This window comes from Bolinopsis microptera, chromosome 6 (assembly GCF_026151205.1).
Source record: "Bolinopsis microptera isolate Bmic1 chromosome 6, MBARI_Bmic_1.0, whole genome shotgun sequence".
Taxonomy (NCBI): Eukaryota; Metazoa; Ctenophora; class Tentaculata; order Lobata; family Bolinopsidae; genus Bolinopsis; species Bolinopsis microptera.
The window spans coordinates 4,391,885-4,407,669 of record NC_087077.1 but is presented as its reverse complement, the minus strand read 5'-3'; the positions used below and the strand labels follow the sequence as shown (position 1 = coordinate 4,407,669).

General features: G+C 39.0%; 2 protein-coding genes across 2 annotated transcripts; one reads left to right on the top strand and one right to left on the bottom strand.

Moving 5' to 3' along the window:
- Window positions 1-1,275: 1,275 nt before the first annotated feature.
- LOC134816883 (protein BTG1-like) lies at window positions 1,276-4,448 on the top strand. The gene is made up of 2 exons (XM_063825884.1): window positions 1,276-1,455; window positions 1,579-4,448. The coding sequence occupies exons 1-2, from the start codon at window positions 1,286-1,288 to the stop codon at window positions 2,108-2,110; spliced, it is 702 nt and encodes a 233-aa protein (XP_063681954.1). The 5' UTR covers window positions 1,276-1,285; the 3' UTR covers window positions 2,111-4,448.
- Window positions 4,449-7,345: 2,897 nt separating this feature from the next.
- LOC134816595 (uncharacterized) lies at window positions 7,346-15,174 on the bottom strand. Its single transcript, XM_063825517.1, has 17 exons — window positions 15,068-15,174; window positions 14,630-14,755; window positions 14,210-14,371; window positions 13,810-14,004; window positions 13,067-13,201; window positions 11,739-12,033; window positions 11,417-11,580; window positions 11,176-11,293; window positions 10,856-11,043; window positions 10,191-10,342; window positions 9,679-9,865; window positions 9,255-9,422; window positions 8,915-9,069; window positions 8,626-8,794; window positions 8,352-8,431; window positions 8,082-8,180; window positions 7,346-7,909 (listed from the first exon to the last, which is right to left on the bottom strand). Exons 1-17 carry the CDS (start codon window positions 15,120-15,122, stop codon window positions 7,766-7,768), a joined length of 2,592 nt encoding a protein of 863 aa, XP_063681587.1. The 5' UTR covers window positions 15,123-15,174; the 3' UTR covers window positions 7,346-7,765.
- Between the last annotated feature and the right edge of the window lie 611 nt (window positions 15,175-15,785).

Genomic DNA, 15,785 nt, shown 5'->3' with positions numbered 1-15,785 from the left:
CTCTTCCTCTTCTATCTGTTCTATCTATACTTATCCGCTAGTTATCCAATATAAAGGTAATTATGTGCCTCCACAACATACAGAAGTCTACCGGCGCCTCGTTATTGCCATACCGATCATCTTACTATATACCCTATATATATACTTACTTATATAATATATATACCGATCATTGTTTTAAACTACAAGCTACCCTCCCTGTAATTACTTTACAATTGTATTATAACTGAGGTTGTTAGTAAGATCTGCTCAGTCAAGCTTGTAAAAAGTCTTCTGTTGTTGGTCATGAGTCACGAGCTTCTTTCATCATTTCTCAATAGCGAGGTTTACCTTGGTTAGTATGAGAGCCTAGTTGAGGGTTCTGGTCATTAGTTTGTAGCTGTGATTCTATCACGCACGAACAAAGACTTTCTGATAACTGTTACCGGCAGAACCATCGTTCCAATCTCGATATTTTTATCTATTGTAATCTGGACGATAATCCCTAAAGACTTTCTGGAGCCAAGCCACAAAATCTGACTGAATTATCAGTATTTATGTTCATCCCCCGATGAAATGTGTTCCTTATCTGATACGAGTGTAATTAGTGTTTTGTGCCGGCAGAAAGAAGTTATTTATCCGCACTGCCAGGGGGAGGTGCGGACAGCTGGTGAACCCTGCGTGTCTCGCCTCCTTTTCCTACTTTAACTACTTTTATACTAACCAGTTGCAGTCTGGTGACCCACATTCTTCAGAGTTATTGAGAGTTGAGCAGCTTTTGACAGAACCTAAAACTCTGGCCGGATGTTTCCTCGCTATTTTAGGAAACAAGTGTCATCGTATTGCTGACGTGAAATATTAACACTTGGCAGATGCTGGGCGGAGTTGCGGTCCTCCGCTGTGTGTCACTTATTAATTAGTCTTATTCTGCTGGCCTCAATGTTGTTGGTTCAGTTTCCTACTGCTCCTGTGTTTGCTAGATCCTCCTTAATTTGGTTTAGTTGAACCACCCTAGGGGCAATGTCAACAGTGTGAACAAATCTAATTTTGGGAACGCAGCATTGTTCTTTATTATATAAGACTTGCTTTTGTACACTTTTTGTTCCGCTTTTATTTTGTATTTCCCTGTTAAATTTTTGCGATTTTGATAGCAGTGATATCTTCTGTCCTTTCTGTTTGAAGATATTAAATTGTTAAGAGTGATGATTGAAACTGTTGATTATATTATTAATTCACTATTGACTGATTATTGATATGATAATTGTAAAACTAGTTAACTAACCCACCCACTTTCTTTAGTAGTATCATGATATCAGAGATACAGTTGGGAGTGCACTTTATAGTCCTTAATTTCCTGGTCAACAAGTTACCCAAAAGAAAGGTCAGCCAGTTTGCTAAGGAGCTCACAGAATGCCTCAAGCTTAAGTTCAAGGGACATTGGTATCCTAAACATCCAGATCGAGGGACCGCCTTCAGGTTTGTTACTTTCTAACATTAACATTTTAGAACTCTTAAAAGTTGTTGTTTAATCCGTTTACTACATTTAGATTGGAGCACGGTATATTCCCATTTCCAAATGTTAACGTCTCCTTATTTTAGGTGTCTGGAGATTAGAGACGCTGTGTTCGACCCGGTAATAGTACAAGCAGCCAGGGTGTCAGGAATCAGCCTGGAGGAGATAAAAGCTCAGCTGCCAGACTCTTTCTTCCTCTGGATGGACCCCTATGAGGTGTGTTATAGAATAGGAGATCAAGGCTCCCTCTCCGTCCTGAAGAGGTTCAGCCCTGAAGCTTATCAGTACGACCAGCAGCAAGCTGTCTCCACTGATGACATCCGACTTCCTATGCAGTCCTGGGAGAAGATCCAGCAGCAGAAGAGGCGGAACCTGCAGTCCGTGATCCATCACCGCCGCTCCAACTACAGCGAGTGCAGCAGTGACAGCGACGACCGGTCCCGCTCCCCTGACCTGCAGGATCTGGTTAACGCCCAGCCCTTCATCCCCCGGAGTGTTGCCTCTCCGGTCCCGCAACCCCCTCATCCCTACCACATGATGCCCCACAACCCCCAACAATTCATCCCAGTTAGTTGGGCGACCCATCCAGTGCATCCAGAGTTGGTGGCCGTTCAATAACCCCCGTTCAGTTTCACAGCTAGGGCCTGTATGACCCGGCTTCAGACAGAGACAGTGGATACGTGGACAGCTTCCCTGGGACGGACTCTAACCAGAGACCACCCTCCCACCCGCGGGGGAACCCTCGTAAGCAGGGGACCTCACGGGAACCTTTCTGTTTATTTATTGGATGTTTAAAGGGGTGTGTACCCCGACTTGAGCGAAAACTTAAATTTTGGTTTTTATTATACTTCGGTTTTATTAATTTCGATGGAATAATTTGAGTTGTGGACCAGAGTATTGTCAATCAGTATTTTAAATAAAACAGTAACAATTTTTTATATTTTAATACATAACCCCAATTTTCTGTCCTCCCTAACCTCCTTATCTGATCTCTGTATCGTTTAAATTGGCAGAGATCAGTCTACACCCATATCAACGTTATCTTCATTTGATAACAATTACCCACTGAATACAATTCCAAGCCTTAAATCTCCCTTAAGAGCCTCTTCCCCTGGACAGAAAATTGGGGCCAGAAGTTTTCACTTATTGACCGATATATTGTTATGGTGGTGCACATGAGCCCGGCTCGAACAACTGCTGCCCGGGCCAGATTATTACCGTAGAACCATGTTTAATGTTTTAACACCAAGTCTTACATCCACATGACCATTGACCACACTTGTGTTGTCCTGACAACTCGGAACTGTTGTCATGGCGACGCGCTTGAGCTGCGTGTTTCTACGATCCTCATGTCAAGGGGATCGTAAGATTATGTATATTAATGTTTAATGTTCGGTGCATCCCTCTGTGGGACCCCCCACAGTTTCCCTTTTTGTTTGTTGTTGTTGCCCTGGGACCTGTGAAGGGATGTGCCGTACAGACCGTTACTGGGTCGCGAGCCCTGTCAACTTATCTAGATCTGGGTACGAGTTGGAGTCCGGCGGTTAACCTGCTGCTCCTACATCAAATTTTTTATTGATTTGTATATGATAAGGTGGTACCAATCTCCTGTATATGTTTATTTTAGCCTACTCTGGTGTTGTTTTTAGAGCGTTTGTCATAGTCTTTTGTTTTGTCAAGGGTTCGAGAATATGGCAATTAAATTGTTGTGTAAATAATTTCATTTTATTGTATTATTTATTAAACTTTATTAACGTCCGGGCATTACCTAAGATCTGGTGAATATAGAACTATACAAGGCTACCATCTCCCCCCCCCCCCCCCCCCCACCCACCTAATAGCAATTATACAAGGCTACCATCTCCCGACTCCCTCCCACCTAATAGCAATTTGTACTCTTAAGTGAGTACACTTAGTACACTTCCCCCTGAGTTAAATAATAGTGCAATGTTCTTAAAGGCTAATTTATTGGTTAGAACGGCCTGGTGACGTGCAGGACACGTGTCAGGTCCTACTTTAACTAGCTTCTTGGATAGTTCACCCACCAGATAATATATAGCAACCATCTTTAAATGTTTCCTAAATTTCTAGTTTTGGTAACGTTGTTGTTGTTCTGTAATTCACTGCTGCCTCGTTAACACAACTTTTTACAACGTGACGATTCCAACATTCAGAGATTATAAGAGCTTGCAATTCATGTGAATATTTGACCTAAAATTAATGTGGGCATTTGATTGATAATATTTGACAGATTGATGTGATTCGTCAAATTTCTCATATCCTGCAAGCTAATGTGACTTGATGTATGTCGTGTTTTTATTCGTTTGATATTGATGTTTACATGTTTCCATGGCAACTGATTGAAAGTTGTCCATGGGATCATTGCTTGATGTATGTAATAATGAGCAGTCTCCTAAACAAATTTCCCAGAACTCCCTTCAAAATATTAACAAATAAAACTCGTTGTAGAGGAGCAAGCTCTAAGCAATACATACATCAGATTGGTATCACTGTCATATGGTTTACATTTACTAATGATGACCGAAATCTCAGTTTTTTGTTTCGTATTATATTTTTGCATGGTTTATTATGGAGTATTGTATTTTGGCGCGTACCCACGTTCTAGATAGGTTGATATAAGTTTTGCGGTGGCTGATGAGCGAAATGTTCTCGCTACTTTTGGTGGCTTCAAACTGAAATGCAGACTAGTGTTCTGTCACTGCCCCTCCCCATTATCTTTAGCTACATGTCAGAATCGTACAAGTTTACATTCTGAACGCTTTTCAAACGTTTGTAGTGTATGTATCTTTCTGACATGTGGGCTTTAAATTGGCAGTTCATTATTTCAGAAGTTTGGAGCTTCGAAAATTAGTGAGAGTAGGCAGCTCAAGCTTTCATTTTTGTATAGTGTGTGTAATGCACTCTAGACTTCAATAAACTAATTTGATGCATTCAATTAATTGGTTTTATTTGTTTACAACTCTACAAACACACTCTCTGAAGCACGGTGTGGATGGTAAATATAGGGGGGGGGGGGCAATATATCATATATACTGATTACTGGCCTACTCCTTTATGACTCACTTGAAAGAGGGCCCTCATTTAATTAATACTTCTAGAATGGTCAATCCTCTGACCAGTTCTTAGCTGCTGAACTTAATGAAATTATCCCTTGACATGCTAGATTTTACTGGGCCGCGCTCAGCCTGTCATTCCGCCGAATCTCTATTCTATGTTTATGAACATAATAGCCTGAGGTCCCCAGGTAAGCTAGATTCTGCAACTAGTCCGCTTTCCCGGCCAACATGTGAAATTATACGCTACCGTGTCACTTGTGCTAGTAATGATAGATCATACTCATAGATAGTATAGTTGTCATGAAGATGTAACAAGATGAGACCGAGCTAATAGTCGTGCGCTGGTCTACTAGTACTTACCTGTAAACTAAGGGTAAGTAGACCCGCCGCGCATTGGTAACGACTATTAGTTCGGTCTCGCGTAATTACATCTTTATGACAGTGATTGGTATTATAAGGTCAAAGGTAGTATAGGTATATACTATAGCTATATACTAAAGATTGAGCGGCTATTCTATTTGTCCATCGCTAATGGACTAACCCGGTGTCTCGTAGCACTTGCCTATGGCTAACATTTCGAGAAGAAAGCGGCGCGCGCTACTTCGAAAATTATACTCTTCTAAATTTCTTCGAAGTAGCGCGCACCGCTTTCTTCTCGAAATATTGACCCGAGGTAATTCACAATTGCTGCGAAGTAACGGGCGCCGGGTCAGATCATTAATAATGGTCAAGATTTCGCGCCGCTGCGGGCGCGCTTGGTTCACAATTAATAAAGAAACTTTACCGTCGGGAGGCGGGCACGCGCCATTGCAAAGACTCTGGATAGAGCAATTCAAACATCAATTTCAAAGGTAATTGAAAATTTTCCCCGACAATGTAAATATAAATGAAGATTATGCACATTCCGCACTTAAAGTACTTGTCATTGTACATTAAGAAGAACAAATCGAAGCGGCGAAGTCCTCCAAAACAATATTTGAAAGTAATGGACTGACCCAGTGCGCGATATTTCACGTCAAAGTACTGGTCACCGGCAAAATTTCGAGACGAAAGCCAAAAGCGGCGGCGCGTTACTTCACAAACTTTAAACGAGTACCATTTGATCACCTGTCAATAAATTTCGTGGGACGTGGCTGCGCTTTTTGGTTTATTTGTTTATTAACGATGCCAACATGTGGCCCTTTCCAGTTTTTATCTCTGTTACCTGGGGACCTCAAGCTATTATGTTCATAGAGATTCGGCGGAATGACAGGCTGAGCGCGGCCCAGTAATTATCTTTGCTGCGATCTTTTCGAAGCGAAGCAACTTGCTTCAAGCAAGCAATTGGCAATATAATGCGCGAGTCGCGTCAACAGTCAAAGTGGTCACCGCGATATAAATAACCTTTATATTAGCTTTAAAGTAACTTAGTAACGTGTAACGTTACGTTACTTTTCATCAGGTAGTAGCAGTTATATTCACCTAACCATGTGCTTTCGCGCCACTTCGGGCGCGCTTGTTTCACAAGTCAAGAAAAGCACCTATCCACGAACCCCGATGGGAAGGTTCGTGCGCGCGTGTGCAGTGCTGACAACAGCGTCTATGTAGCGCAGGTAGTCTTGGCAATTCTCCCTCCATTATGCAGTAACCACTTTTCAGGTTTATATAGTGCATAGTGACAGTGTATAGGGGTTAATTAGGTATAAACTACAGTACAGCTGTACTTACACATTCATTCACAAGCATGCAAGCTCACCTGGTCCAATGAGCGGGAAACGGAAGACAAGGTCTGGTGACGTCATAGTTTGTCATACGTTGTATGACCCGCCGCGCACGAAGTGCGCGGCTCCCCCTGTATCGTCACATAGTGAAACGACCGTGGGGGTCGCAACGTGATACAAGTCATAGTCACGTGACCTCATAGGCTCATAATCACGTGACCTCAGACCCAATCAATGATCAATTAGGTTCGGGCATGGTCAGCCCTTGATTCACGATGTCAATCCTTCGCAGCTCGGTGAGGCACAGTGGTTGCTCTATCCAGAGCCCTTGCGCGTGCAGTAGCGCGCGCCCGCCTCACAGCGCGAAAGCACATGGTTAGGTGTAGCACAGTGGTGCATCTCGCCGATCTACCGAAGTGTGGTTGCGAGAAGCATTATTGGATGCGCGCGCGCGACCCAGTAGTGCATCGCGCTACAAGGTCAGCCCCCTGTCACCCGATCTTGAGGTGACGTACGACACGTTTCGTTTACGCAATCAATGTCTGAAAGGCTACAATCGACTCGACTTAGGGCGGCTTTAGCGTCCGAACAGAAATAGTCTTTTTCCAAATTTGGAGGACTTCGCCGCTTCGACATTCGACGCGCCGCGCGAACTAGCATTCTTGCTTCGCAGAGCAACGATCTCGATGGGTTGACATCGTCAACCAATTTCCAAATCTGTCTATCCAGCATGAGTTTGTTAATTTCTTTGCTGTCGTCAAGCCCCGTGTCCTTCCGAAGGATATCAATGTATGTGAAATGTGGTCTTCCCCTTTGACGATGTCTTTGAATGGGTTCCCAGAAGAGAAATTGATGACTCAATAATAGTTCTTCACGTCTGGCTAAATGACCTACGAGTCGCTACACACGTCGCATATGAGGCAGACAAAAGCGCGGGTAATTTTGGCACCACTGTAGAGTGGTGCCAAAATCGTTGGGTGGGTTGATGGCTAGAGCCCTTTTTACCGCCGTGAGGTGGGCGCGCGCTACTGCAAGCGCAAGGGCTCTGGATAGAGCAAGCAGTTATACTATCATATACATTTCAAAGACAAAATCATAACACAGCACAATTAACAAATTCATTCGTAAATATTCAAACATTATCCATTAATTGAGATTATTGTTACTGTCGATATTTTATACCATATGATTTCACATCATTGACCTTGTCAACTGTCATCTAGATAATAAACAAAAAGCTGTGTTATTCAGCTTACTGATCTATGCTGTATGCATCTACCAATCATTAGCGAAAGAAACTAAAGTGTAAAGGAATTAAATTTTACTTTATTACTAACTTTACTTTTACTTTTACATAGTAATCCATTTCATGCATGATTTGTTTATTTAAAATATTCTATACTTCTTCTACTGATCTAAACTTGTATCCAAGAAAGAATAGAAATTAATTTATTGCTCACAACGCAAGCCTACAAAAATTTTTTCTTTCTCAATTACTAGAAACAATGTTCAAATTCGTGGTGTTGACCATTTGCTGGTCCCTCCATCTCCACTGTCAAGCAATCTGGATTAGGCCGACCATGACCTTTAGGCTTTTTTGCTATTAGCGTGACAAAGGCTGCACCTTCTTTCACTTTAACCTGGGGTATGTTATGATCAATAAGGTGTTAAATCTTATAAAGATGGATCGATATCGAAATTGTAAAATTTTATTGAGAAGAAAGTTTGCCATTCTAAGAATCAGATGTACGTCAAATCACAAATTTTATGGAATTTCAACATCTCCATGAAAAATATTTCAAAATAGCTTACACTTGCTTTTCCAGTTTTAAGTTTAACTGATTGAGATTTCACTTCAAAAGAAGAAGAATGCAGACGAGTAAGACCAAATGGTTCACCAAATTTGTTCACCTGTAGTAAGAGTTTATCAAATTAAGTTCTGATTTGTGATACCTTAATCCTACTGAACAGTAATTCAAAAGTTAAGTCAACCTAAAATAATACCCGCTGATTAGATGAACTTGCCAAATAATCAAAGTTTGATTGTCATGTCATTTTGTATTTTTTCCTCAAATTTCTTACCTCAATTGAAAGGAAAATTTTGTAAGCTTTTTTCTTTGAAGCCGTTTTCTTCAAGAATGTACCTATGATCTCCGTTGACTCTGAAAAAGATGCACTCATCATTTTAAAATCTCTATTGTCTCATTGAGATAAGGATGTATTCACAGTCTCATAAGTTACCATCAAATAGGTGCAAGTTTATATACTATCCTAAACACAACTGCCTTCATTGACTACTGCTTGAAATATGCTAAAGTCGAGGTCACATCATGTGTAATAGTTAGAGGAAACTTACGGTTGTAACATCTAACACCTGCAGTCTCTTCAGGCAGACAGGGGAGTTCACTATCTTCATATCTTGTTGCTGAACAGTGCTCCAGGTTTTCTTTTTCGTCACATGGGCAATCCAGTCCTGTCAGGACAAAATCTTCTCTGTCTGTCACCAAGGAAATAGCTTTTCCGTACTGAACAATCGTAGATCAACACTACACTATACACTAGTTATATAAATTATAAACCAATAGCAGCTCTTACATAATATTGTTATGAGTGGTACAAGGCAATGCAAATCTGCTAATACTAACCTTAAACCCGTTCTGTCTACAAATGATCCCCGCCTCCCTGTTGTCCCACCCATCATCACATAGTGTTCCATTACCATTCCATGATTTGGATGTGTAGGATACTTGCACCAGATGGCTGCCTTCATTATGTGCAACAATGCTTGTTTTTATTATCACTGAAGAGTTATTTGAAATAAGATGCGAGGTATGTATGATCATTTGAGAATAACTTAACACTCATATCATTTGCAATTAAAATGATACCTAGTTATAAAGTAATGATTCAAATTATAAATTGTGTAATGCTTTGTAAAGTAAAGTAGTAATTATTGACCAAGTAATTTTAGATTAAATAGACAACCTCTTTCACACTCAGGAAGGATTGTTGAGTTGCAGTAAAGAAGGTTCCCTTTACTGTTTGAGAGCCAGTAACCTGGGTCACATTCCACTGTGAATCTCAATCTACCTCCATCCGTCGATTTTTTGACAAATTTTCCATTTTCTACGTTTTGTTGTAAGATGTCACACTCTGAATGATTTATGTTAAAACTCAAATAATTTCGTTCTGTCAGAAATGATCGTTCTAGATATCCAAGTTAAAAAAAGCTACAATAGACAGTAGATACTTATTTTACTTCGGTTTATCCAAACAACCATATGGTTACATTATGATCGGCCAACTACAGGTAAATGAGTTGAACACACAGTTATAACAAGGCAAGCGACGGTAAAGGAAGTGTATTAGTGACGGTAAAGGAAGTGTATAAAGGAAGTGTATTTCATACTTTCCTCGCCAGAGCCTTCGCTGAGTGTAATCAGGTCTTCTCCAATAACTTCAATATAAGCTGGTTCCTCATATTGTGCCATGCAGTAGTACTGTCCTAAGTCGTTCTGATCTACTGTTGCAATTGTCAGGGTAGAGAGGAGGCTGATGCCATCCAGCTTGTTATTGGTTATGAAGTGTTTGCCGTCCTGTAATAGTCCTGCGTAACTAATTTTTTATAATATAATGTTTTAGTTTATGACAGGTTAAGGCTGCTGATGCAAAATAAGTATTGTGATTTGTGATTATTCCTAGTACATTGTCATTATTAATTAAATTATATGTTTAAAAATATTTGCTGATTTTGAAATGTCTGATAAAAGTTGTCATGCACTTTTATTGATTCTGGCATCTAAAAAAATATGTTTCTAATTGTTGGTTATCAGTCTCACTGAGGATAGTGTTTATTCATTAGAGAAGTGTCTTTGCATAAGAAAACAATTCCGACTCTGTTAATGGGTTGCATACACTTGCCTCAAGAAAGAGATCCTCGCTGCCCCCATTCTTCTTGTACCATGTCACAGTAGGAAGATGATCCAAATGTTCCGGTGAGCTGGCTGTACAGGTCAGTTTCGCGTCTTCTCCCAGGGTCGCGTCTACATCAGGTCCCATTTGTACTTCGTACTCTGTGGTATGATTTGTTATTTGGTATTACACTTATTTCGTAGGAGCTTATTTATATTATACAACTTGATAATGGAATAGCTAATGATAAGGGGGGGGGGGGGGGGGGGGGGGGGGGCCAAGTGGATATTTGTAGATATTTGGATAATGTCATCCACTTTTTTCGTGAATTATCCATTACAATAATCTACAAATATCTACATTTATCTACAAAAAATGTATATCTCAAATATGTGCCCAGAAATTCTACTGAATTTTTGGAGATAAATGTATAAATTTGTAGAATTTGTAGAATTTTCGTGAATTATCCATTGACAATAATCTACAAATATCTACATTTATCTACAAAAAATGTAATCTCAAATATGTGCCCAGAAATTCTACTGAAATTTTGGAGATAAATGTATAAATTTGTAGAATGTCATCCACTTTTTTCGTGGATTATCCACTCTACATTAATCTACAAATATCTACAAATATCCACTTGGCCCCCCCCCCTGATAAGTTAAACTTACCATGTGATAGAAGAGAAATTTGGTCGCTTTCATACAAGAGATCATCACCATCGAAGACAGCACACATTATTTGAGTATCACTAAGGTCTTGTGGCCACTCCTCGAATTGCAGGATACTTATGGTGACCTTGTCATCTTCCTCAGATGTTTGCCAGTCCTCGTGGAAGGGTTTGTTGGATTCGTCCACCCTGAAAAATGGAGTCATCAGGATTTGCTCCCTGCTACATTGTTTCTAGATCATTAGAAAGCATCTCTTGTCATGTTCATGCTGAGTTATAGTAAAGTTTGATTGTTTTGCAACTGTTTTTGTGTAATCGTACCATCGTATATCCTGCGAATGAGTCAATCGTTGATAGGCGCACGTTAGCTTAACATTTTCCTGACCACTATTTACAATGATAGTGTCTCCTTCCTCATCAGAGGGCTGCTTTATAAAACCTAAACATAGGAATGTTATATAATGCTGAATTAACATTGCCAATTTTATAATATTTAATTTACTGTGTGTATTTAAGGAGAAGTAATGAGAAGTGTAACTAATGTGTTTGAGTGATAACTCACCGTGTATAGCCACTTCAGTCTGTAGCTCTTTAACCCATCTATCTTTTCCTTCAGCATCCTTCACTTGTACCAATACTTTGTAGATACCATCGTCATTAAAACCAGCACTCGTCAAACTTGCTTCAGACTTGAAGAATGTTGAACCATCCATAGATACGGGAGTCCTGGGAGTTTTCACTGGTTATTACATGTAGATGGGTTTGTGTAGCTACATGATCGTGTGTGTGTTACTAGTATTACTAGTAGTATTACTAGTAGTGGCAGTCACATGTATAACAGAGAGAGAAACATACACAATGTGTTATAAATGAAAATAACTAACTGGCTAGTAGAAACAGTGTGATACTCCTCCCCGTTCTTGGTCCAGCTGAATACAACACTAAGTCTCTCGTCGTACGTGACAAGTGCTGATATTGCTACAAAGTCTCCAACTTTAACAAGAGTTGCAGGTGTAATGGACACATCTAGGAGCCCTACAGTGATAAAGTTGTTACTTGTCTCGAAGAAGTCCTCCTTTACATCTGCCATGCACCTCACATCTCCCACTGCTCCTTTAGAGGATGTGAACTTGAACATCTGCTCTGCTACTCCATCTTCAAACTCTCTGTCACTCGTGGCTGAGAAGGTTAACTACTAGTAACACTACTAGTAATACTACTAGTAATACTTAACTTTAGTATTGGAGAAGCTTTTGGATGAAGAGCAAGATTTCAGTCCAAAGGAAGATCAAAATCTACGAGGCACAAGTAGTCTCTATTCTACTCTACAACTGCAACTCCTGGGCTGCACCACTAGCTTCGTTGAATGAACTTGATATTGCTCATCGCAAACACCTCCGAAGAATCCTCAACATCAGATGGCCTACTGGGGTTATTTCTAATGAGGCACTCTATGCTCGTTGTTATGTCACTCCCTTGTCTGTGAGAGTCTCTAAGTTTCGATGGAGAATGTTAGGACATATCTTAAGAGGACAGGAAGACTCGCCAGCATACACCTCTATGTTATTTGCTATAAATTCTGATATTTTTATGGAAGGGAGACGGGGTAGACCATGTTTAAACTTATTAGATGTTATTAGAAAAGACTTGACTAGTAGAAATCTTGATATTAGACTTAAGAATTTGACTGATTTCGAAGACCTTAGATTTTTGGCTTTAGATAGGGAGGAATGGAAGAAGTTAGAAGATGGTTGATGTTTTTGTTTTCTTTTTTATGCGTTTTGATATCTATAAGGTGCCTAGGATGCTCTTTTAAAGAGATATTTCGTACTTTGAAAGATTTACTACTACTACTATTGGAGAAGCTTTACATCTAAGTAAACTATAGGTAAAAATATAATATTAATCATAAGCTAAAATGTACTAATCTTTGTATTCTAAATGGGGAAAAAGAAGAAACATTGTCAGTCAGTCGAGAAAATTGTCAGTCAGGCTATATGGCAGCTTTGTAGATGTTGTGACTATGCTAGTAGTGGTCCCAGGCTTGCGACTGGAATTGCGGTGTTAAATCGATTTAATGGTACCAACGATCCACCTCCCACTTGTTGTTTGGTACTTAGCATTAATAGTGTTAGCTGTAGCCATTTATAGCCATTAACATGCAATTCTTAATTCTTATTTATCATACCTCATCATGTGTACAAATGCTTACCTTCAACGTTAAACTTGGATGTGTCGTGCACAAGATGTAGGCCGATAACATCGTGACTAGATTCAACACGACAAGTCACTATAACTATATCTCCTTTCATTTCAAACACTGCCTCCTCAGGAAGCGCTGTCACCTCTGTGAAAATAGTGGGAATATTTGATATTATCATTAAATTCATCACAGTCAATTTAACTAGGTATACTATTTGTTATAATTATTATTTATACATATAAATTGTATTTGTTAACTAGTAGTATAATCTTACTGTAAAACTGGTTGCTACTATCATTAAATTCATCACAGTCAACTTAACTAGGTATACTATTTGTTATAATTATTATTTATACATATAAATTATATTTACTAACTAGTAGTATAATCTTACTGTAACACTGGTTGCTATTATCATTAAATTCATCACAGTTAACTTAACTAGGTATACTATTTGTTATAATTATTATTATTACATATAAATTATATTTGCTAACTAGTAGTATGATCTTACTGTAACACTGGTTGCTATTATCATTAAATTCATCACAGTTAACTTAACTAGGTATACTATTTGTTATAATTATTATTATTTATATAAATTATATTTACTAACTAGTAGTATGATCTTACTGTAACACTGGTTGCTATTATCATTAAATTCATCACAGTTAACTTAACTAGGTATACTATTTGTTATAATTATTATTATTTATATAAATTATATTTACTAACTAGTAGTATGATCTTACTGTAACACTGGTTGTAGAAAGTGGAAGCTGCATCATTACAACTCATCTCGTATAGAGCAGAGTCATTGAACTTGTAACCATGGTTACAGGACAGTGTAACCTTGGTGCCCAGTAGTACGGTCCCTCCCTCCTCCTGATCTACCTCCTCCACCTTCAGTACTCCTTTATAAACTTTATCAGGCAGAGTGCAGCTCACTGTAGTGGAAAGTTAACAGCCAAATAATAGGAAACTTAATGGAGGGTTAAATGAGGAGGGGTACCTACTAAAAGATCAAGAATCTCCTTAGGATACCCCTTCAGTACATCTTCATTGTAGTGTACTGTAAACTGTAGTACTATACTATTATTTGTAACGGTAAAGACCTAAAGACTAATTTGTTGAAGTATTTAAGAGCCTCACCAACACAGTCCTCCTTGTTGCGTGACCCAATGTTGTGAGTACTGGCCCCCTCCTCACACTTCAGACAAGATGTGGTGGCTGCTGAGGGTTGGTAGGTTCCTAGCGGACATGCTACACACGTGCTGCCTTCCTCTGGAGCGTAGGTACCCGGGGTACATTGAGCTGTGAAATGTTATTGGTTATGTCGCACTTAATACGAATAGTCTAGTATCTTATCAGTTTTAATACTTTCAACACTACTATATAACGAATGTTTTACGTTTTACCAATGATGTTATAAAGATTTTGTTGGAACTTTTTAACTCATTCGTTGTCTGACTGTGGGAACTATTGATTTTTGATCTTATCAGTTATCTGTAGTATTTTATCTACGAATCAGTTTTTTTGTATAATTATTGACAGGTAATAATGAATATGTACCACAACTCCCATCACTGTTCTCTATATATCCGGGTTCACAGCCCTCTTGTACTTCATCCTCTGTCTCTGCATTTTCGAAGTCACCAGGGTCGAATCTTTTCTGTCTAGCTGCACGTTCAACTTGTCCTAAATACAGAACTGTTAGTGATGTTAATATGTACAGTTCATCTGAGAATTCGTTATTCTGTTGTTTTCAGAAGTTTAGAAGAATTATGAACGGTTCTTAATTTCAGTGATATCACATTTTATTTAGGGAGACTGGTTTCATGAAACATTCCCCAACATTTAGAATATTAACAATTTGTTGTGGTATAATTTCGGAGAAGTTATAACGGAACATTAAAATCATATGATTTTGTAATAAGGAAGTATAAGAATATTATTTCCAGAAATTAGTTTTAATAATTCCACTGTTTACAAACTGGTGATAACTCTAACCTTTGACAGACAGCGTCACCACACATAGTATCAAAAGCAAAAGCATTGATCTCATGCAGTTCCTTTCTTCCAAATGTTCGCTCTGTTATTTCCTTATTAAGCTAAGTAAATGTAAGGAAAATTTGTAAGTAATCGTGCAAACGAAGTATGTACACATGGTATCAATCAACTTTCGTTTTACACTTAACAATCGGTGAAAGGTTATAATATTCCCTGCGAATGTTCAACTACATGTGTCAAATCGGAAGTAAGGAAAGTAAGGAAACAAAGAGATTCGTAAAAACAGTAACCTTAATAATGAACCTGTTATAAACAGTAAATATCATGCACGAATTGCACGTGTCAGAATGGTATTCAGAATTCTTGCACATTTCGTTTCCTAAACTCGGGTCAGACAGAGTTGATACAGAATAAGTAACAAAGATAAGTACGGACAGTAATGATTGGTTCCAATATTGGAATACTGGTCCCTGATTGGTTCCAATATTGGAATACTGGTCCCTGATTGGTTCCAATGTGTTTATCTAGAGAGATCTACTCTGCATACAATGTCACCTACTCAATCTACCGGTACTGAAACGTCAATGACCAGGTTTACCTTATCACTAGACTAATCCCTCCCACTGCCTACTATATTATCAGTACAGTACTGAGTACAGATTACCGGTACTATTCTAGTAAACAGACACAGTTAGTCGGGTAGGGAAGTAGGGAGAGA

Bases quoted from the DNA above. Each gene is read 5' to 3' on its own strand.
- LOC134816883 (XM_063825884.1), top strand. From the start codon at position 1,286: ATGATATCAGAGATACAGTTGGGAGTGCACTTTATAGTCCTTAATTTC. The intron at 1,456-1,578 runs GTTTGTTACTTT...TCCTTATTTTAG, and splicing joins GATCGAGGGACCGCCTTCAG to GTGTCTGGAGATTAGAGACG.
- LOC134816595 (XM_063825517.1), bottom strand. From the start codon at position 15,122: ATGAGATCAATGCTTTTGCTTTTGATACTATGTGTGGTGACGCTGTCT. The intron at 11,044-11,175 runs GTACGATTACAC...TCCATTTTTCAG, and splicing joins CATTCGCAGGATATACGATG to GGTGGACGAATCCAACAAAC. The intron at 9,070-9,254 runs GTTGTCTATTTA...ATAACTCTTCAG, and splicing joins CCTTCCTGAGTGTGAAAGAG to TGATAATAAAAACAAGCATT.